The following is a 22724-nucleotide window of genomic DNA, read 5'->3' as shown; positions in this document are numbered from 1 at the left end:
GTTCCAAACTGTTGTCTGGAAATGCCTACGCTTTCCACAGCCCATGCTGACATTTAAAATGAGGTGTGTTGAATATTTACTATTACTATCTTAAATTTTAAAGCAATTAAACTAAATCAATCTGGATGGATTTGGGGTGTGTGTGTGTGTGTCTGTCTGTCTGTCTGTCTGTCTGTCTGTCTGTCTGTCCAAAGAAACCTGCTGGTCTGAGTGGACCATAAACATAATCCACAATGAGACTTTGAGGCCCAAGCCTGTGCTCGCTGTGAGACAGGAGGAAGATCAGAAAAACTCAAAGATTTCATCCAGGAACAGAAATTGCATTCTTTACCACCAACGTTAATCATCTCAGATAATTTCACCTATTTGCTTAGAGGTGAAATAAATTAGGGTATCATTAAGTTAAATATATAGTTAATACTTACTAATAGAATAGAGTAACTGAGGAGAGGACACCAACAGTAGCACATTTTCTTCAAATACTTTTCTTCTTAACAAAATACATTGCATATAAAATGGTATTAAATTTTAAGAGAAAATAATGGTGCAGTAATAATCTTTGTGATAGAACATTTCATGAAAAATAATCTAAATTAGATTTATGTAGTATACAATGTATATTTTCAGATCAGATTATCATATTTGTTATATTTTATTGGTGCTTCCATGAGCTTTGACTTACTCATTCCATTCAAAATAATGAAATCCAGTTTTTTAGAAGGCATTTGGACATCCTGCAGCATTTTCTCCAAAGCTGTGTTGTCTTCCAGGACTCTCAGTTCTAAACAGGTACACAGAATAGCAATGATTCATTACAATGCAAAGAATCATGCCATTTAGCAGTGCACTGAGTGGACTGTTCACACTTCAGGTTATTCACCTGTGTTCAACTCATGGTCATGTCACTCTAAATCCAGGAGAAATCACACAAAGCTAAATGTAGGTTGCTCCTATTCACACTCATTTTCCTAAATGAAAAATGAAGAATGAAATATGAGAAAATACCTTTATCATTCCTGCTGCTGTGCAGAGTATAGAGGGGCAGACCAGGGCCTGTGAACATAATCATTGAAAAATATGTTTTAGATTTGTTTGGCATGCATGACTTTTAAAAAATGTCACTGATTACCATTTAACTTCGATAAAAACCATAATAAATATCATAGTGGATAGGAAGCTTAATAAGTGTTAGTTTTCCTTTTTTTTCCCTATGATAACTGCAGTTGAGATTAAGAAGCATGATTGGAACAGCACAGAATTCCGTAAAATGACGGGAAATGAAACTCTGCCCTGCAGAACATCTCGGGCATGGTACCATCTCTGCACCCAATTTCCAGGTCACTGAGCTGAATTAAGAACAGCTAGCCCCATCCTCTGCTTGCTCCCGGACCTCCCCACCCAGGGCCGAGCACTGAAGCCAGCCTCACCTGGCAGAGGGGCAGACCCCGCCATGAGGCCCCCGCCAAGCAGCCTGGAGCCAGGCAGCACATCTGCAGAGCCTGACTTGGAGAAGCGATTCTTTTCTGGCTTGCGAAAGTGTTTTTTTCACAAGCCCATATCTTCACTATTTATCCCAACTGTGGTAGCTGCAGTGTGGAAGGTAATGTATAGGAAAGCTATTTTGTGAATTATTTGATTTTGATTCATTTGGGTGATAGTATTAATTTTCATATTTAATGGAAAGCACAGTGCAAGAGGCATCCCAACCTGGGCTAGAATCCTGGCAGACTTGCTATGTGACTTATGACAAAATATACTTTAATTTCCTCACATACAAAATGAGGATAATCGTGTCTGCTTTATGGAGTTTTCTTGGAGATTTCACTAGATTATGATATAAAGCTTTTAGCATAGTGCCTAGTATAAAGGACAAACCCAAGTAAGAGTAACAAAAACAGTCATGGCAAAGAACTACAGATAAATAAATAATGATAAAGAAAATACATTACTGGGGCAAGAAGTAACTGGTTCAGCATCCTTTTTCATGCCATGGGCAATTTCTCTCAGAATTCTCCAGTTCTTTTTTATTTTGAGAAGTACCCAGCAGTGTTTAGAGGGGAGGACGCTGGAGGCAGAGGTCTGTGTTGGAACCCTACTGTACATAATAATGCCGGGTGTGTGACCTGCCGCAGCCACCGCACTTCTCCTTGCCCAGGTTTCTTAATCCATAAAAATCAGTTGCAGTAACAAAAGAAGATAAAGCAGTGGGCATGCTGGGCCACTGGCATTTCTCACGTTTTCTCGTGTCAAGGAGTAAGTGTATGACATACTTATTTAAAAACCACAACACATGAGTTTATAAGAAAGAAGTGTTTGAAGGGGAAGAAAATGGGATTTAAACTCAACACCTAAATGTCAGTGGAAGAAAGGGCCTGAGACAATTGCAGGACCTCTTAAGTTTGAAAGAGAGCCCAGGAGAGAACAAAGAATGATCTCTAGACTGGATACTGGGGTATAACTGCAGGCACAGGGCAATGGGCCCAGGATAGGGTGAGAAGGCTCTAGAGAGGAGGGCAGGGCATTCCCTAGCCAAGAGAACTGGGAAGCAGCTCCCCAGCCCAAGTGCGTCGGAGCTGCCCCAGCTCTCCCCCTCAACACAAACTTACCTGAACATCGCAGCTGATAATACTTTGCCTGTTTACTAAATGACACAGAATAGTACTGGCACCTTTCCGGATTCAGCTCACAGCTAAGACACTCAACCTTGGAGAAGTCGTTAAGTTGGATTCTATAAAACCAGTGGAAGAAATTAAGCACTTGATCAAAGGATAAATGAAAGAAACTGAATAATGCCATGCTGTTCTAGTTTTTCAAGCATCACAATGCCAAAGCAATCCTTAAAAATTCTTTTTAAACATGTGAAATAAATACATGAATTAATAACCTTAAACCTCTCATCATTTGGAAATGTCACAAAACAGCTAATAAAATCATTCTTTATGTGACACGCATATTGATTTATGAAAGAATAACAGGCTTGGTAGAAATCCAAATTAATATTAGGATAAGTTTTAAAAAGTTCAAGTCCTGGGCTGGGAAGGTAGCTCAGTGGTCTACGTGCCTGCCTGGCAAGCTCAACGACCGGGTTTGATCCCTGGTCTACCTGTCATGCCAGGCAGTGAAACTGGGTGTAGTGGCCCATGCCTGTAGTCCCAGCATTGGGGAGGCTGGGACAGAAGAATCACTACGAGTTCGAATTGTGTAACGACACCCTGCACCAAATAATTAATTTTAAAAATTGTAAAAGTTCAAGTCCTAAAATTGTTTATCATTTAAAAAGACAGAAGTCAACAACTTGACAAAATTCTTACTTGTACAGATTTCTTCCTCCTGGCATTCCTTTATGTTCATTACTAATGTAGTATCTGGGGAAAAGACAAAGAAGCATCTATTGAGCACAAAAATGTTAGACCGGAAGAACTCAAGCAGTAAAACTAGCCCTTGCGCATGCGCATCAGGGCTCTCCATGGTCCACCACCGGGGCTTCCAGGCCCCCCACATCACCCACAAGCCATTTCTCTCCATCACCTGTACCCAGGATGCTCTTTTTATTAACATGAATCACGGACTTATTTTTTAAAGGAGCAACTAAAAACTGAAAAGAAACCTTTTGTAAGAAAATACAACTGGACAAGTAGCCTGAAATTGACACTCCATTTATCAATTCTATTTTCCATATTATCTGACCTCTGCCACCAGCTTCTGCATGGCAAGCTCGTCATCTTCCTTATGGTGGCAGAGTTACTGCTGACAAGGGTCTACAAATACAACTTTAGGCAGCAGCAAAATCCCTGCGCAAGGTAACCAATAGAGAACCGCGACTGTGTCTGTAATTCTAATGAAGGGTAGTGGACAGCTTTAGGAAACCCTTCCACTTTCCAAGAGAAAGGTCCAGACGTGAGCAGATAAAATTGCCTTTCCAAGTCTTCCTGACGGTGAGGGCCGCGGAAAGCTGACCGAAGGCCCCACTACCGGCGCCGCCTTCCCGGAGGCTCCAGGAAAAGACGCTGCAGCTCGGGGAATGCAAAGCAGGTAAGAGCAAGAGGTAGAGCTGCGTGGTGGCACGGTATCAAATCTGCTGAGCATATGTGAAAATCATTAAGGCTTCCGTATGTTAAAAAGAAAAAAAGTATTGAACACATTCCAAATAGACTTCTCTTATTTGTCGGAGATTTTTTTTTTCCCTACTTCTGTGCAAGGAGGGCGCGATTGTGAGTGGGTTTATTTCCTACTGATTATTAGGGTACTCACAGATGATCGCTGGTAAGAGCTTCTATCCCGATGACTTCCCAGGATCCGTTAGTAATAAATGTGCAATCCTGATGGGTTTTTAAATTTAAAAAAGTTATTAGACTTTCTCTTAACATTAAGTGGAGGACTGAATCATTTCCATCAGGAACTAAAATAACCTTGACAGTTCTTGTTGGACGTCCATGTCACACCCCAGCCCACTTCATATATCATTGAAGAATTTGAATTAATCTACTTTTACACACTGATAGACTTAACTAACTTCCTACTTCAAATTAGTTTCAACAACAGGAGGCCAACCTAAAACAAATAAAGAATACTCACTCTATTATCTATTTGGAAACGACAAATGTGTTTGTAACCTTCTTTATTGCTGATGATCTTGTAGAAACTATTACCATCGGAGGTGAAATGAGGTTCTGCAGGCCTAAACTAGAAAATAAGAAAGAACAAAGAAACATTAAAGCACCAATCTCATCCGGCTCATCTCAGTACCAACTGTAATTTTAGAAAAATTTCCCCAGTATCTACGCTCAAAACCAAAGGCTTTCCTTGCCAAATGAAACTGGAAGGTCTTGAAAAACATTTCTCCTTCAATAGAATGTGGACAAAAAAAAAACAAAAAAGAACAAATTCATGGGAAGTTTTTGGTGAGGAGTACGTAAGAGTAGACACAAAATCAGTTGGACAGGCCACTTGATAAACAGACATGGTTACCATTATTTGGGGACATTCTCTCTCCATGGAGAATAACTATGCCTTCTGGCTATAAGTGCATGAAACTTAGAATTGACCTTGTTTCAAGAAACACATTTCCTTGGTGTCACAAATGTGCTTCTTAAAATGTACTTGATTATTTTAGGATGGAGGTGGTTGGTAGTTTGGAGGAGTTTTGTTCCTGTTTTACATGTATTTGTTTTTGAAAGTCAGGCTTAGTTGTTAACCATTTCTGGACTGATACCATAAGGAATATCAATGCATATTTTGTATGGGAGTATTCCTATAGTCATTTTTGTTATAAGTTTTTTAAATTTTTGTTAAATATAATCAACAATTTACCAAAGAGATTATATAATAACATAGAACAGAATTTTCAGTGTTTCACAGTTCAGTGAAAGATAAGGCAGAATATAATGCAGTTTAAGTAGAAGAGCATCTATCCCAGCCTGAAAGGAATATGTCGTTCTACGATTTCTATTTCCTGACTACATTTGAGAGCAGGTAGGAGACAGTCTTAAAATTGTTGGTTCACTGCACTCTCGATGTTTCCTCTCATCAGCTCCCATTTTGGGAAGGAAGAAAAATACTTCCCTTTTCTATTTAGTGATTCAAAGTGAATTCATTTATGGAGCAAGCTGAGGCGTGCAGTACACTTGGTGTTCTCATTACAGAGCTCTGAAGCACATTCCCCTCTCTAGACCTGTGTTCACAGCCTTATCTTTTTAATACATTTCCCTGTTTCCCCTGGATGGAGTTGTGCCTAGTAGAAATGTGTGAAAAGTGGCATCTGTCTGGTTAAATACAGAGAGGAAAAAACATATTTTTTTCGAAGAGTCGTGAGGAAGTGTAGCATGTCTCTTGCCATGGAGGAAACCACTTTTCATGTTGGCAAACCTCTCCCCTCTGCCCAATCAATGCCTGAAGAAAAGGACATGAGCACGCGCTGGAGCCCTGCGCCCAGCTCAAAGGGGTTGCCCTGCTGGATCGAGGCCTCATCCTCTGTGAACCCAGGCATGTGAAATCTTTACATATTTTGTGTCACTGTGTTTCCCTCTTTAGGAGAATTAACAGAAATGGTTTTAAAATCAGGTGTGATTCATTCCTCAGTTTTTACGAGATGTCATGAGGGCTGGAGTTCCTCTGCTTCCTAGGGCTTCTCCCCATGGTCTGGCAGCAGTGTGACTGGTAATTCTTATGTGACACACAAGTAATGCAGCGGGGACTGAGGAGCGGGGAAGCACCTGAGAGTTTACCTGTTTTCCTGGTGAAATCACTGCAGCTAGGTGGCTAACAAGGTGTGAACTCAAAGAACTATGACTTTCTCCAAACAGAGGTGTGCAGTGGGCATTATATCACAGGCACTGAATTTCTTTTCTTTTTTTCTTATGTATTTAGTACAGGTTCTACAGAGTCTCACTATGTAGATTGGACTCATAGTGATTCTATTGTTTTCAGCTTCCCAAGTGCTGAGATTACAGGCGCGTGCCACCATGCCCAGTCTCAGTCGCTGTCTCAGTGCATGCCAGGGAAGGGGCCGGCACAACATGCTGGGGATCGAACCCCAGCCACTGTGTCTGGTGTTGAATTTCTGCTGGGTCTCCTTAGGCATTTGTCCAGGCATGGTTGGGAACTGTTTTCTGCTTTTAAAGCACATAACTTCAAATATGAGGTCAACAAACACATTGGGTCTCTTGACTGCCTTTTAGCAATGGTTGTTTTTTAACTTAGTGGGAGCTACAATTTGCCCAGAGTATATGTTTTGTTTTGTCTGCTCTACTGCCGATTTTTCACACATCCTGCTACTATTTCCAACTGAAGATGTTACCTGTTCTTCATAAAGACATGTCTCTATAGAGAGTACTTCCAATACTTGAGAAATAGGTCAAGGAATATCTCAGGTAATGAGCAAGTAGCTCTGAGTAGTTGCCCCACAGTACGTGAAATCCTCTAACTCATAGCACTTACCCTGCCAACCCAGCCAGTCGCACTCATCTCAGTGTGCTCGTGCGCCTGGAAGAGGGGAAAAAAAGTTAAATGACAGCATTTCAGAGAAAGATGGACAAGTCCACTCTTCAGCCACAGCGTGTGGTAACAGGAACAAAAGTAGAATAGGAGCATTTAAGTGAACTTACAATAAAGTTATTGACAACCGTATCCATTCATATTTTGAGTTATGCTAGTATTTTTCCTGTAGCTACATTAGCTCATGTACCTCTCTCATGTAGGGTTCTGTCTTGGATTCACCCTATACGTTGTCCTGAAAGTTCTGCTGACATTTTAAATTAAATGCATATGGAATTGAAAAGAATTTCTCCTTCTCCCAGCAGCCTGTTTTTAAACTTTTAATCTTCTCCTGTCCACCCAAGCCAGAGGCCTGGAAGTCTTTCCAGATTCTTGCTCTACTCATAGTCACCTCCCCCACCTTTCTTTCTTTCTTTCTTTCTTTCTTTCTTTCTTTCTTTCTTTCTTTCTTTCTTCTTTCTTTCTTTTTTTTCTTTCTTTTTCTATCTCTTCTCTGTTCTTCTGTGCCATCACTGCCTTCGTCCATGTCCATGGCAGGCTCCCCTGGTCCATGGCCGCAATCCTCTCAGCAGAGAGACTGCTTATCTTTTCTCTTTCTGGTCCACTATCTGTTCCACACAGCTCCCAACTGACCTCATTTGATAAGAGAGCAAATTTCACAGAGACTCCCACTCATTTAAAACTTTGCATCAGCTCCCCATTTCTTCCAGGCTAAGACCAAGCTCTGAGTGACACCTGGGCCTACATCGCCTTATTTTTTTATTTCTTTCTTTTCCATTCTGTTCCTCTCCTCTGGTCTTCAAGATAAAGACACAGTTCCCGCATGCTCCAAAGTGCTCACACGGGCTCCCGGCTTGGATGGGGCTCTTGCCCCTGTCTGCCTGTAAGTGACAGGCTACCCTAGACTGCCAGCCTGTGTCTCTGTCATGTTGCTGCTTCATGGCCCCCCAGTAGAATTGGCTGTGCTCTTTTGTCTTATGTCCTCTTTTCACCTTGGTTTATGGCACAACATCGTGGTATTAAAGTGATGTAATCAGCAGGAAGCAAATGGATTGTTTTGCAGTTTGAATTCTGGCAAACTGTGGCCTGACCAAGCCAGTTAGCTCACTCAACCTCCATCTCCACGGTCCCTGACATACTGAAAGCACTCAACAAATGGTAACTCTTACAATGTATTTTCATACTGGGATTCCTTACCAGAACAGAAGCATTTAGGGGACAGGCGAGCTAATTCATTTTTTTAAAATATCCATAGCATAGCACAGAACTTGGAATGTCACCAGAACTTAGGGTTTCTTGAATAAATAAGTGTGTGAGTCAAGATGTGGGGTGCTCAAGCTGCCCAGACATGAGTCTGCCCTGTGCCTCACCAGGATGGGAGCAGAGAGGGAGGTATATGGACACAGGGCCCATGACCAGAATGGGCAGCTTTAAGGGCCCTTGGCAGATTCCAGCAACTATTTTCCAGTCCCTGCCCCTGCTGAGACTACTGTCTCTCAAAGGGGTTTGAGACAAGCTTGGCCTCATGGTCTCCCAGCTGGAAGCCATCCTGTGGTTCAACACTGGCTTAACATTGAGTTTGCCCCAGTGTCTTTACCCTCTTGCTTGGTAGTTACTGAAATTCTGAAACTTTCCTACTTAAAGACAACATGGCAACAGATCTGTGGCCTCTTGATACTGCTTTGTTTCACATATACTTAGCCCATCATTCTCTTCCTTGCAGCCCCTGGTCTTTCTACATCATTGGTTACTGATGTCAGCACAGTCCATCATATTCTTTTATGGCTTATGTCTAGATGCACCTCCTACACCTCAGAGGTCACAGGTGGGCTTTTCAGAGGCTACTGGATCTAGGGTATATGATTCTGGGATTAAGCTTGGAATCAAGGGTGTGTGATTACTAAATTAGAGCACTGATTGATGTGGCATAGTTTTGGGTGTGGATAACAGGAAGCCCCACCCTGGGCATGGGTGGCACCACCCAAAGTCCGGTATCCCAGAAGGGCTAAAGGGAGAGGCAGGGTGTTGCTGCTGCTGCTGGTGGTTTGCTACTTTGCTGCTCTGTTGCCTCCTATCTGCCTTGAACTGCGCCTTCTGTGACGCCCCTCTGCCTTACAGGCAGCAGACATGGACTGAAACCTCTACCAACTGGCAACTGTGATAAACCTTTCCTTCTTTACTTTTGGGTGTCAGGCATGTTGTCTCCACAGTGATAAAAGTAACCAAGATTCCATCTTCTGTTTTTTCCATTGCCCTTCTCTCCTTCCCAAATGATTATACCATAACTAAAACAGTACAATGAGTACATGAAGGTGACATAAGAGCACTAGCATGTCTTTATGGTTATGTAAGGCTGGTCAACTACCTCAGGGTTCGATGATAAGAGACAAGAGAAAGTCAAACCCCACTTATCAGTTGCTGACCCTCACTCTCCCTGAGTTTCCTCATGTGGTTTTAGAAGCAGAGCACCTGAACCTATCCTTACCTGTGAACAATTCCATCCTAGGTTGGATTTGTCATAGTCACAGATATCCATGACAGAATAGTTCTGAATCCTCCTGAGCCACTGCAAAGCAATCCGCTCTCGTGTAGCCCAGGTCACACCACACAGGTAGTGATCCCTGGGAGGAAGGCAGAGAGAGGAAAAGAGAAAAACACAGGACGTGAGAGAGAATGAATTTGTTCCTGAACTTGCTACAAATACACCTTTTATGCTGCAAAAAGAAATCAGTCCTAATGAGAAGTGGAATTTTAAATGGATAAGAATGCTGTTCAAAACTACAATATTTTAACCTTCCTCTGGCTTAAAGTGCAATTTAATTCTGAATGGAAATTAAAACAGATGCATTGAGAAAAACAGCAGTAACATTCAGCAATGGCTTCACACACGTGACTGGAATCAGGCACTCAGGCTTTATTAGGTCCTAAAGTTGGCACAGGGAGTCAGCGGTGATGCTCTCTCACCTCTCTCTGTTGTCATGAAGAAACAATACATTAGGGTCGGGGGCACTGGCTGAGATTTAGGGACTGGCTGCTAATTGGACATGCTTCTCCAGAAAATTCTTATTAGGATGAAGCTACAGCTGACCCTTTTCTCAACTTTACTTTTAAATGGGGAAAAAATTGACTCACACCTCCACAATAATCAAAGAATTTGAAAATCAAAGAATTATATCCTTGCAAAACTATTTCTTCAGAGCAAAAAAACATGAACTCTGTGAAGAAATCAAGGAACTCTGCAGCATTTTAACATGAATTTATGTAGTAAGAGAGAGAGTTGCCACAGTGCATCCTCTCCAACACATACCTTCAGACATTTTTGGAACCATCTTCGGATTCATAGTGAAGCGCATGGTGTTTATAGTTTACTCTTCTGCTGGCCCTTCTTAACATTCTTGGCTCAGCATAACTTTTTATTTTACTTTTTGACTCTCTCTAGTGTGAGTTTGGGTGACTAATCAGCAGCGATCACTCCTCTCTGGTGTCTGATCAAAGGCTTTTCCCTTTTGGCCAGAATGAATCTCTGAATCTCCCTTCCCAGAGGGTCCCATGGTCTTCTCTCCCACCACCTTTAACATTCCAAGATGCTCCTCTTGCTCTGCCTCCCCTGGGACTGCTGTCTCCTCCCCTGGTCATCTTGCTTGACTGCCAGCTCTCTGAGGCAGCCAGAACCCACATCTGTCTCACTCACAGGGAATCCCCAGGGCTGAGCACGTGCCTGGCTCCAAACACACACGCGTGACATTCCTGTGGAATGCAGCCCTTGAGAAAGGAAAAAGTCCTCTCGTGCCTTTTGTGGCCTCCAAAGCTTTGGCTTTCCTCAGCACTCACAGATGCCTCGCAGTCCCACTCCTGCACAGACACGGAATCATGCAACAAATATTTATTGAACACTCGGGCTGGCTCAGGATAGAGCACTTTAGGTCCCTCACAGCTTAAACACCCCCAGCCTTTTTAATGGCCAGATAAAGTGGTAATGTACCTGGTGACCCTGGGCCTCCATGCTGTCCCTGGTGCATGTCCCAAAAAACCAACCCTTTAACACAACCATGAAGCACCACCCTCAACCCAGAGTGACTCCCTTCTGAGCCAACTCTCCTCTTGCTTATTACCAAGAACTCCTGTGCTCCTGTTCCAAACCCTCCTGGGTGCCTGTGCCCTCAAGGACACCCCTTCTTGTTTAAACTTGTCCTTGTGTCCAAAATGCCTGCTACACCCTACTTGCTTCAGGTCATCATGGAAATGTCCCCTTTCTCATGAAGCTTTTTCTTGGAAATTCCCTACTCTGTACTGTTATCACCAGCTTTCAGGTGGTTATCACTAACTTCCAGGTTGCAGCTTCTGAGAAGGGGCTACATGTCCTGTCTGGTGAGGAAGGTACATCCTCTGACTCTTCAGCATTTGCCCCCAGTAAGCCAGAGGAGACAAGCAAAGGCAAATAATAGAGGATGCATAATAAATCAGAGAATGAAAGGAGGAGGAGGAGGAGGAAGAGGGGGAGGGGAGGAGGAAGATGAGGAGGAGGAGGAGAAAGAAAAAGAAGAAGACAGGAAAAGAAGTCTTTCAAAATGAGTTTTTTGAGATCAGGGCTTGGGGAATTTTTTTTTCTCTTACGAGCCAGATAGTAAATATTTTAATCCTTGTGGTCTATGTGTTCTCAGTCACAGCCACTCAGCTCTGCCTCTATAGCACGGAAGCCCCAGACAATACTTAAACAAATGGCAGTGGCTATATTCCAGTGAGAAGCTGAAATTTAAATGTATCATTTTCATATCATGAGATAGTTTCTTTTGACTTTTCTTCCCAGCCATTTAAAATGTAAAGCTGTTCTGACCTGAAGGCCATACAATTATGGATGGCAGGACAGATTTGGGCCATGGGCCTGGTGGGCCAGACTTGGTTCTACATGAGACATCCTTATTTTTTTGCACCAAAAGTGTTTTGGGCAATTTAATGAAAATTATATGCTTCCATCTAGGATAGTCAAACCTCTCTCCTCACATCACAACTTTCTGGAGGGCTGCATAGGTATTTGTCAGGAAAATGGGGACCAGAAGTTTCCTCTCTCTTTTGAAAGAAGAGTTCTGGTGGGGTGGGTGGAGGCAAGGGGCGCAGGTAATTCTTTCCCATGATCGGTGCTGGTGCTAAGTAGGCTTGTCGGTGAAAGCCGTACATTACTCAGATTCAGAAGTCAGCATTATGAAGCAACTTCTCCCCGCTTGAAAACATTCAGGAATGGAATGTAGGGCGTCAGCGAGGAAGCTCGCGCGTGCCAGCCCCTTCCCTGCCCATTTCTAGGTAAAGTTTAGTGAACCTGTATCCTCTATCACCTTTGTCCCTTCCATGGCCCAAGGTGTACTCTGCACCCTGGTGATCAGCAAAGGCAGGTCACTAGCTGAGCAGAGAGTGCTTTTTCAATATTTTTTTTTTTTTTTTTTTATACTTCTCTTCCTCTGCAGTCCTGAGTTCATGCCAGGCTGAGATGTCAGAGTCATGAAAGAGACGTAAACAAATAGCTGAGCTGAACTTCTTACTAAAAAGTTAAAATCCCCACATTAGGCCAGAAATACCCAATAAGCAGGATTATTAACCATGCTTTGCGAACTACCCACTGATTTCATTCCGCAGAGAGGGGGGCAAAGGCTGGGCACACTTTGTCTTTGTGCAAGAAGGAGTCACATCTGCAGTTAGGTCTTCATCCATAAAACAACTGTCTTCGCCCTATGCCTTACAAAGCCTAGGCATTTAATAAAAGTTTTGGGGGTGATATCAGTGCCTCTAATTTGGGTAAATGTTTCTTGTGGTACATTAATGATACTTAAAATAAGATATGCATAACTAACTGGAAAGAATAGTGGAGGAAAAAAAAATTTACTAAAAGCAACTGCAGACTGTGGATTGATTAATTTAGTGAATCACCAGAGGAAGCAGGCGAACTGCCAGTGCCGGCCTTGGGCTCCATGCCACCCCCTGATAAGGATGCCAGCTCTCCTGGGTTGCTGACAGATCAACGAGAAGCAAAATGGGTGGGGCAAGGTGGAGCAGATGTGAGGATGCAGTGCTGGTAGCAAGCCCCGATCTGCCTCTTTTCTTGCAGATGTGGCTAGTTTCCAAGAACGAGCTGTCTGGTTTACTTATCTCCTGTGCGTGATCTCAGCTTTTGATGACCCTGCTTTATAGACCAAAGGTTATTCACCATTTAGAGGAGACAGAACAAGGCTATTTAATGTGTCCTTTAGGTGTAGAGAGAACACGGGTGTGGTATGTCATGAGTATGGATGTAATGGGCCCCAGAGAAATTCAGCAGATGTTGGGCGAGGTCCCCGCCGTGGAACACACCCTCTCCAATCCTCCATTTCCAGGGCACAACATTTGCAGCTGGGTAGGAGGAAGAGGAAAAGAAACGTGCTGTGCAAGGTCATTGTGCAGGCTGTCCCTAAAGTTGGCTTCATGAATTCCTGTTCCATACAGAGAAAGTCCTCTGGGAAATCCATGTTATCCACCAACTTATCTATTAATTCATTCTACAGATATTGATCAGGCACTTGTTATGTCTCCGGAGACTGTCTTGTAAAAGTGATCCTTACCCTGTAGAACTTGCATTATTTTCATTGGCTATGTAGACTCTGCTGTAAACAAAATACTAGGAGTCATATGATTTTACTCTACATGCTATTTTCTCTCAAATATTTTGGGCCACGGATCCCCATAATAAGTAGCCAACATACATGAACAGCCTGGCTAGTCTAATCAACTTTAGTGCTAAGTCATCAGTGAGGCGGTAGGGAGGCTGCTTCTACCCACCTCCACCCATTTCTGCTCAGTTCTAAGAAACCACAAGCTAGTCCCGTCCTCCTGGAGGATTTTGTCTTCTGGCAGCAGGAGAAACATGGCCTTGCAGGGGCTTGATTAAGGGAAACAACAGCTGATAAAGGACGAAGGGTGCCGGCTTTTGCAAGGTGCATCAGTCCAGAAGTTAGTAACAGAGAGGCAGCTCCTCGAGTGGTAGAACTTGTCTGAATTGCATTTGTCCTGCTGTAGCTTTACAAGCTGGAATGTTGTCCTCAGAGAAAACCTGGGACCTAATTTTAAGAAAACTGCAAGCTCCTCAGTTTATTTATTTTATTTATTTATTTTGTGGAACCAGGGATTGAACTCAGGTCCTTGCGCTTGCCAGGGAAGCACTTATTCCACTGAGCCATCTCCCTGGCTCCTCCTCAGTTTTAATTCACTGTACAACATTTTGCTGTGACACCAGCCAAGGTGATTCTTTACCTTCCACATAAAATACCCAGCCAGTGAAGCAACCCCTAAGTTTAGCTTAAAGAACCAAATACCAAATCAATGATTAATCCACAGAGGGAATAAAAGGAGCCTTTAGAATTGGTCAAGTTTCCTGAGCTCAGCACTTCACAACTGTGACATGAAAAGGGGTTTCTTTCTTTCTTTCTTTTTTTTTTTTTTTTTTTTTTTTTTTTTTTTTTTTTTTTTTTTTTTTTTTTTTTTTTTGGTGATACCAAAGATTGAACTCAGGACCTTGTGCTTGCTAGGCAAGCACTTATTCCACTGAGCTATCTCCCCGGCCCTGGAAAGGGATTTCTAAGGAGCAATGACTCATTATCTTTGTCTGTAAAATGGCTGTAAATGTGACACCACAAGGTGCTTGTGGGGAAGAAAGGAGACCACAGGGCTGGGCACAGAGCTGAGGCCTGGCCCTCAGAATATGCTGAACATATTCTCACTTGATTATTCAATTATTGCCTCAGCAGGCACAGGTCTCTGTCCTGTTGCCACGTCCCACACTAATGCGTATGATTTGAGTGTTTCATTTTACTTCACAGAGCTTTAGCTCTCCCAGCTGTGTGTCACAGTGTAGTTCTAGCTGCATCCTGGGACCTCTCTGGGCCCTGTCCTCTCTCTCAGGGCTCTTGGAGAAGGAGGAGGATGAACGCTAGGCCTGTCCAACCCAAGCAGCAAGCTTCCATTTATTTTCTCTCACTGCACTTCCTCATTTTATCTCACTTCAACAAAGCTCCCAGGTCCTTCAAGAGAGTTTATAAACTGTCATTGAGATCTAAAGCTCTTTCCAGATGGCATATTTCTCTGACCAGGCACTCAAGGCTCATCCTCTCTGGGGATAAATACTGGTTGTAAAACCAAGAGACCACACCGAGCACTGCCAGGTTTCTCCTGGATAGCCAGTCGTGTTCCACACTTTCTCCTCAGCACACTCTTTCCCTGTGCCCCACGAGAATCCCATTTGCTCACTCTGCACAGTCTTCAGGAAGCTATCTTTAATCTCAGGCATCATGAAAACCCACTCTCCCCTCCTTGGAATGCTCCAACCTGTTGTTTTCACTTCTGCCACTTCACTCTGACAGTCATTTGTCTCGTGGTTTTATATCATCTCCCTGATCATGTGTGCTGGAAAGACACAGGCCTGAAGTTGCACAATAACAGTTTCCAACCTTCAAGAGTATGTAAGTGAGTCACATCTTGGGGCACAAGGTGATGATGCAGTTCCTGAATTGAATTCATAGCTTCTCTCAATTTCTCTAGGTCTCCTCCTGGCTTACACAGCCCTATGTGGTCCTTCTCCCTAATCATCCCTCTTCTCCAATCAGAAGGCTCTAGTCTGTCACTCTGGCTTCCTGTAGATCTTCTGAAGGCCTAGCACTTTTCCTCTGCTCAAAGGGCACCTGTGGGCATCTGCAACAGATCCCTCGCTTTCCTCAAACATTACTTCTCCCAGTCACCTCATCACAGGGGCCTTCCTGGGCTGTCTCCACCAGTCCCCACCTTTGTCTTGCTTTGGATTCTTCATATTTACCACACTTAGCATTTTCTGTTGCTATAAATCTGGTGGTTGGCTGTGTCCTCCAAGAGTAGACGCCACAGCACCTGTGATGCTGACCAGCCTGCAGGCCCACTATGAGAACTACTCACCCTGAGGTCATGAAGCAGGGGCTCCACAGAGTCACTGAAAGGAGTAAATGACTGCCCTTCTCAGGGACACGGTGGAGTGCTAAGGTGATTCTGTCACGTGTGCCCAAAACCTTTTCCTTGGAAAGTCTGAGACCTTCTCCCTAAGCATTCTGAACATCTGGGTGAAGTCTTACCCCATTATCACGGAAGCAGGAGCAGCAATTTGGATGGAAGTTGCATTGACATCTGAGCTGAGAGTGTCTATATTTACAACAAAGAACTTTACAGTTGGATTCACAGCTCCTGCCTAGGAAAAAGCAATTGAAGAATTGGTATTGACAAAAATGTTAACATCATCACATAACTTAAAAGTATACAAAAATGTTCACAAATAGGGCCATAAAAACATTAGAATCAAACTGTCTCAAACAATTCAACATGAGTAAAATGAACATTAGGAAATGCAACCTTTTCATTTTCAATATATAATTGAAAGTGAAAAGTATGAAGTATAATATGTATGTATGTTTGTGTGTCTGAGTGTATGTGTGTATTTGTGTAAAACGTGAAGATCCAAAGTACTTCTTATTTGCAGAGCCATCCAAATAGCTCAGCAGATTAAAGGACCTGCAAGCAGGTGCAGGGGCTGGGGGGTTTGATCCTCGGACCTGCCTTGTGCCAACCCTGCCCCCAGAGTGCGCTGAGATGGCAGTTGAGACTGGGTGTGATGTCACTTGCCTGTAATCCCAACTCTTGGGAGGCTATAAACAGGTGGATCACTACAAGTCCGATCTAGTAGTGAGTCCCTGAACACCCTGTAGACCCTTCCCTAAAATACAAACACACACACACACACACACACACACACACACACACACACACATAGAGCACTTATTTGAATTAAAAATGTTTACATGTTCCCCAACTTACGTACTTTGTGCAAGAGGGAATAAATTTCCAAAAATCAAAATCAGTTCTATGGTTGTGAGTACTGCCTGGCTCCAAGGGATGAAGAGCCTTTGGTGCCTGTGACTCTGCTGAACCCCTGGGTTCTCCCACAGGCATCATCCCCCAGGAAGACTAGCATCTGAGCCAAGAGCTGGTGATGCTGACTGGCCCATTCTCCCCTCTCTCCTGTGCTCAGGGTCACATGTTGGAGCTTTGCAGTCAATATTGTGACAGAAGCCTAAAGCCTTTTAAAATATTCCCATAGGTCTTCTATTGACAGATTAGTTAGAAATAATATGATATATTTAGTGAGAACATTTTATAAGGGCTTTTTTTTTTGCCAGTTTTGCTCATCAAAAAATAACATTCCGCTAAAAACACATCTCCATATTTAGTCTCAGATCTTTTTTCCTTTTAACTTCCTCTCCTTTCCTAAAATGGCAGCTTTTCATAAGGCAAATTAAGTGAGTTGGTAAAAATAAAAATCCCTCTTTTTTCAAAGAGCTTATAGAAAAACTACTTCATTAGATTTTCTTACAGATACCACAGGGGCCATTTGAAAATGGCTGGCTCCGTTCTGCGCACCCTCTCGCCTGGCTTACGTGCTTACCAGAGCTCTTCTGTTATAATAAACACACATCCCAGATGACAGAGAACAAACAGTCTTGAAAACTAAGATGCGACACTATTATTACAAATATAGGATGTGCAAAGTTTACAGTAGTGCCAAATCTATAATAGAATTACTAAAACTAGTCGTGCACTGTATCCTGTTAATTAGTAATACAATCTGATATACAACCAAGCTTTTCAACTGCATCTCGGGCACATTCCAACTTCTACAAATGAGATGAGCTTCTGATTCAATTACTTCATTCAAACATTTTCATCCCCCTACCTCTTTCAAAAGCATTTTCACCATCTTTTTCTGCTTGTCATTTCTCAAAGTTTTTGGAGAAATTACAAAACCTTAAATCACACTCTTTCCTGGGATAATAAAAATACTTTAAAATTGCCAGATGCTGTTGACTTCAGCAAGAGTAATCACAGCAAGCTGTTGAAGAGAGGCTGACAATATTTTCATTAGCAGGAAAGGATTAAATGCAACCATTCTCTTCCCCTCAAATTACAGAACCACTCTACAAGCAGGAGCACAGACCTTTGGATATGGGATCCGTACAGTCTTTGGGTACTGCAAGGACTCATCAGAGTAGAAGGAGTATTCAATAAGGGGGACTTCTGTGTCGTTAAATTGGGCATATGCTAAAAAAGTGCTGTTTGGAGACCACCACAGAGCAGAGTAGGCACTGAAGACTTCCTCTGAAAAAAAGACATAAATTGTTCTGTTACAAGAAGTAGCTGATAAATTGGCTTTGGCATTCAAAATATTGTTCTCATTAGCTTTAGTAATTACAGTAGAGTTCAACTAATGAACCACTTTGCATTTGCTGGGTTTCCAAAATCAGAGTAATACAAATGAATAAAAATAAAATCTTTAAGGATATATCTGGATAGTAAAAATAAGTAACCCATTGGACCATTTTAGAATATGTTAGCATGCAATATTTAATATAAGCACTACATTTTTTCTTTATCTTATAATCCTCTAAATTTATGCCTCAAAACATACTAAAAGTAAATTTCACACAGGAGGCTGATTTTCCTTTCTAATTTTCAAACAGTCAACATGCCAGCATAGTCGCCCAAACTAGGCTCAGTTTGTACTGAGCCTGTGGGGTACTGGTGGGTGGCATGTAGCTCCAGGCTATCAAACCAATATGGTGCCCAGAGTTGACTACTCTTGGCACACCACAGTTTGGGAAGAATGGATTGAGAATGGCAAGGGCTCCAGAAGAGCCCTGCTGAGAAACATCTCCCTCACAGAGCCTAGAAACTGAAAACTCCCTGGTCTTAACACCACCCTCTGGGGTATCTGCAGACAGGTCAGAAAACAAGTTCAAAGAAGGAGGCAAAGGAAAGCTTTTGCCTTACAGTAGAAAAGCCCTTTGGGCTCATTTTTAGCACCTGATACAGGCCATACTTCCCTATGATTATGAGGGGGACTTCATAGGATAGTCTTTCACTCTGACATGTCTACATTTCTTTTATCAACTTGGAAGGGAGAGTCAAGTGGACTAGGTGAAAATTTTCTCATGTGATGCTGTGAGCATAAACATAAAAGCAAAAACATAGAAAATGAAACTTAGGTTTAGGAAATTACGTATCCCAATCAATTTTTATGTCTAGGACCTCTTTATGTGGTACTTAGAGTACAACTTCAGAAATAACAATAGCTGCAGTAGTGGTAAAAAATATCAAGAATAAAACACAATAATGACTGTCTTAATAATCAGCTGACATTTCATAAGTAGGAAGTACGTACTTGGCACTGATAACTGACTCTATGTCAGTTAATCCTTACAGTAGCCTGTACAGATGAGCAAAGTGAAGAGGACCTAAGAAAGATAAGAAATATGCCTATGGTCTCGTAGCCTTCATGAGTGTCCATATTGTACTGACCCTACCTGCCTCTGTTTCAGCAGTTCTACGAACATAAAACCTGATACATGTTAAGGAAGTCCATTCCCATTCAACAGCTTCATACTTACACCAACTTACATATATATATATATATATATATATATATATATATATATATATAGTCATTTAAAATTTATAAAGCACACTTATTCTGCACAAAGATCCCTAGGCGAGTCTATTCACCAATACACTGCCAATTTTATAAAATTGAAAACAGATTTCAAGAGATTGTTTGAGATGCACTAGAACCCAAGAATCCTACATGACTCCAAGTGAAAGGCCTCCAGGAAGAGCTTCATCACATACTATATGGAGTTGACATCTCATTCCCATAGCATTTCCCACTGATTCTAGTCTATAACACAATTTCAGTGAAATAAATTCAATACAAGCTAGGTTTTGGTCTGTAAAATTATTCATAAATAAGGTACCCACTGATGCTCTGTTTTCTGATGGTGTTGATTTGAAAGAAAGACCATAGTTTTTCTTTTCTTTTTTTAAAAAATGTATTTAGTACAGGGTCTACAGGGTCTCACTACACAGATTGGACTCGTAGTGATCCTCCTGTTTTCAGCCTCCCAAATGCAGCATGCTCCACCATGCTCAGTCTTAATCAAAGTCTCAGTGCGCCCTGGGGGCGGGGCCAGCACAGCACACCAGGGATTGAATCCTGGTCCCTGCATCTGCATAGTTTTTCATTTTGATGGTGCAGTTATTTTCTCCTTGAAGCTAAAGCCCGTGTTTTAGAGAAAGGCTCATACTGGAGCTAGGAAGCTGTTTTTCTCCCTGCAGTGACCTGGTCACTAGCATGCAGGTGTGATCCCACTAGCTACCATCTGCCTTAGAAATGACGGCTGCATTGTTGTGTTCTTAGAGCCACCAGCTGGTCTGAGGGAGGGGCACACTCAGGGCAGAGGCTTTCCCCACTCAGTGTTGTAGAACTTTTTTTTTTTTTTTTTTTTTTTTTGGTGGTACCAGGGATTGAACTCAGGACCTTGTGCTTGCCAGACAAGCACTTATTCCACTGAGCTATCTCCCCAGCCCAGTGTTGTAGATCTTGAAGGAGCCTCTGTGTCCAAGCCAGTGAGTAGTGTAGGTAAATTTCCTTGTTAGTTTTACTGAAATGCTTATTTCTGGACAAAGGACATTTGTCTTTCTCATAGCACTGTTAGTGGTTTTTGTAATATTATCCATTAGCCAAAATTGACTGGAACTGGGTAAGAATCATGAAACTAAATCATGAAACAAAGCTTTGTAATCTATGAAGAATAAACAATAGGATGAAATAAAGATTAATCTTTCTTACAAGTATGAAGCTGCTCATTTTTCCCTGAGCCTTTCTAGTTATTGTTTTCTTCTTTAAAAACTAGAAATCAGAATTTGTCCAAGTTCAAGTGAACTCCAGTCCTCTAGAAAGCAGGCATTTTTTTCTCCTTTGCTCTCCAAGCTCCAGACAATATTTTATCATCATTTTTAATGTCATGGGAGTATTTGGCTTTCCTTAAAAACTTCTGGGTTAGCTAGATCTAGTTAGAGAAACATCTGATGTTCATTTAGAGGCTTTTGTGCCCTAGAAAAGCCAGAAAAGCTACCTGTACAGAAAGCCCCTTTGTGGCAGTGAACCGGAGACAAAGGGCGCGTTGTTGAGACATCGAAGGCAGAAGCAGCACTCACTGCTCAGGACGTTCTTAACGTGTGAAATGCCTGGTGTTGCAGGTTCAAAAGAGATTTGGCGACATTAAGAAAAAATGAGACTCATTGCATTTCTTCATTTTTGAAGAAATGTTTAAGTGTTTTAAACAGTTTATAGACTTTGTGATTGGAAAACGTTGTAGAATCTCTACCTTCATAAACCCAGTCAGTTATTCCATTAAATATCACATCTTCCTCCCCAGTCCATGTGATTCTGTGACTTGATAAATGTGGTTCAACTTTAACATAAATATCATTCTTCCAAACATATGCCTAAAAGATAAAAAATTAGTATTAATTAATAATGTTAATAATACATTATTAATAATACATTTGATTCGGGAATCCTAAAAGCCCATAGCTACTCAAGTGCAATGATTACCATAAATAATTAAAGAGTAAATCTGCATACAAAAAGTCATTTATTCTCTCCACTTTTAGATCACAAGTACACAGGCTACAAGTCACAAATAATTTTAATGTTCTTAATGCATCAAGCTAAGATGAGTACAACTCCTATTATTTGGAAGCTGAAGTGTATGCAAAGACCTAGACAGCTGACCACTTCTGCAGGATAATCTATACTTGTGTGTTTCTTTCTCAAGAGGGAGGAGGCAGGAGTGCAGCTGCATTCTTGGAAGGAGAAGCTAGAGTGCAGATAAAAATTCCACCTTTGCCCTGAAATTCTCCTGGGCCTCTGAGATTCTACCAGTACCCTAGAGCATAAAGAAGTATTTACAGGGACTCGGAAGGTCTCTAAACTAGTAGAAAGCAAGGTGTGTCTCAAAAAATATGTAAGTGCAACAGACAACTAGAACTTAAAATTTCTCAATGAATAACCAATTCCTTAGTAAAAGTTTGGAAGCTTTCAGGAATTGTACTGTTGTGTTAAGCTAGTGAAATACTGTCTGGGGCAGTAACACTGTACTTTCTAAAGAATTAATTGGCTTCCTAAGATGCCTGCTTTGTTTCAGGGTTAGTTTCATCTGCATAAGCAAGACCTAAGCCAATATTTTTGCTACTATAGGCGTGATTTACTAACCAATTTATGACCTTCAGATGACCATGTGATCCATTGAGTATTGTTTGGAATTCTCTCTTGGGTTATCAGCTGCCTGGAAAAAAGATAAAAGAAACCATTACCAAAAGAATAACTCATAACAAAATTTCCTTTTGAAAAGAAATTAAACTAGAAAATTATAATAGGTTTTATGAAGAAAGCACTGACCTTTTATTTAAGTCGTAAATGTCATATGAAGCTGTGTAGGAATGCCTCCATTGCTATAAAAGAAGAGATGCATTTCAGGCTTCTGTGATTATTGATAGCTTGGCCACTTGCTATAGGATATCAAAATTACAGGTATAGTAATGCATCACCACAAAATTTCATCACATATTACCTTTGTACTCAAAATGCTCTCTAGTTAGATCACTGGAATTTGGGGATTTGAAAGTATCCTGGAGACCATCTTGGACAGAAACCTCTAGACTTCATCTATAACTTTGCTCTGGTATCTCTCCCTTCAAGGAGATGTCCTAGGGCCATGGAGGTCCAGTGTGCCAGTTTTGGTGTAGTGTTACTCCTAGCATTTGGAATAGCATGTTAAGATTGCCTACTTAGGAAA

The 22724-nt window shown here is 41.8% G+C and overlaps 1 protein-coding gene across 1 annotated transcript in view; it reads right to left on the bottom strand.

Moving 5' to 3' along the window:
• The window catches only part of Dpp4 (dipeptidyl peptidase 4), a 79418-nt gene that overhangs the window by 23973 nt on the left and 32721 nt on the right, over window positions 1-22724 (bottom strand). The window contains exons 6-18 of the mRNA XM_023713776.1: window positions 22328-22380; window positions 22142-22214; window positions 21252-21372; window positions 18026-18186; window positions 16113-16225; window positions 9479-9614; window positions 6937-6981; window positions 4576-4683; window positions 4252-4319; window positions 3312-3365; window positions 2607-2728; window positions 1006-1053; window positions 683-781 (exon numbers count right to left, since the gene is read on the bottom strand). Of these exons, the coding sequence (XP_023569544.1) occupies window positions 683-781; window positions 1006-1053; window positions 2607-2728; window positions 3312-3365; window positions 4252-4319; window positions 4576-4683; window positions 6937-6981; window positions 9479-9614; window positions 16113-16225; window positions 18026-18186; window positions 21252-21372; window positions 22142-22214; window positions 22328-22380 (1201 nt within the window). The remainder of the gene's footprint in view (window positions 1-682; window positions 782-1005; window positions 1054-2606; window positions 2729-3311; window positions 3366-4251; window positions 4320-4575; window positions 4684-6936; window positions 6982-9478; window positions 9615-16112; window positions 16226-18025; window positions 18187-21251; window positions 21373-22141; window positions 22215-22327; window positions 22381-22724) is intronic.

This window comes from Octodon degus, unplaced genomic scaffold (assembly GCF_000260255.1).
Source record: "Octodon degus isolate 3935 unplaced genomic scaffold, OctDeg1.0 scaffold00032, whole genome shotgun sequence".
Classification (NCBI taxonomy): domain Eukaryota; kingdom Metazoa; phylum Chordata; class Mammalia; order Rodentia; family Octodontidae; genus Octodon; species Octodon degus.
Note: the sequence above shows the minus strand (reverse complement) of the source record. Positions and strands in the feature narration are given on the sequence as shown.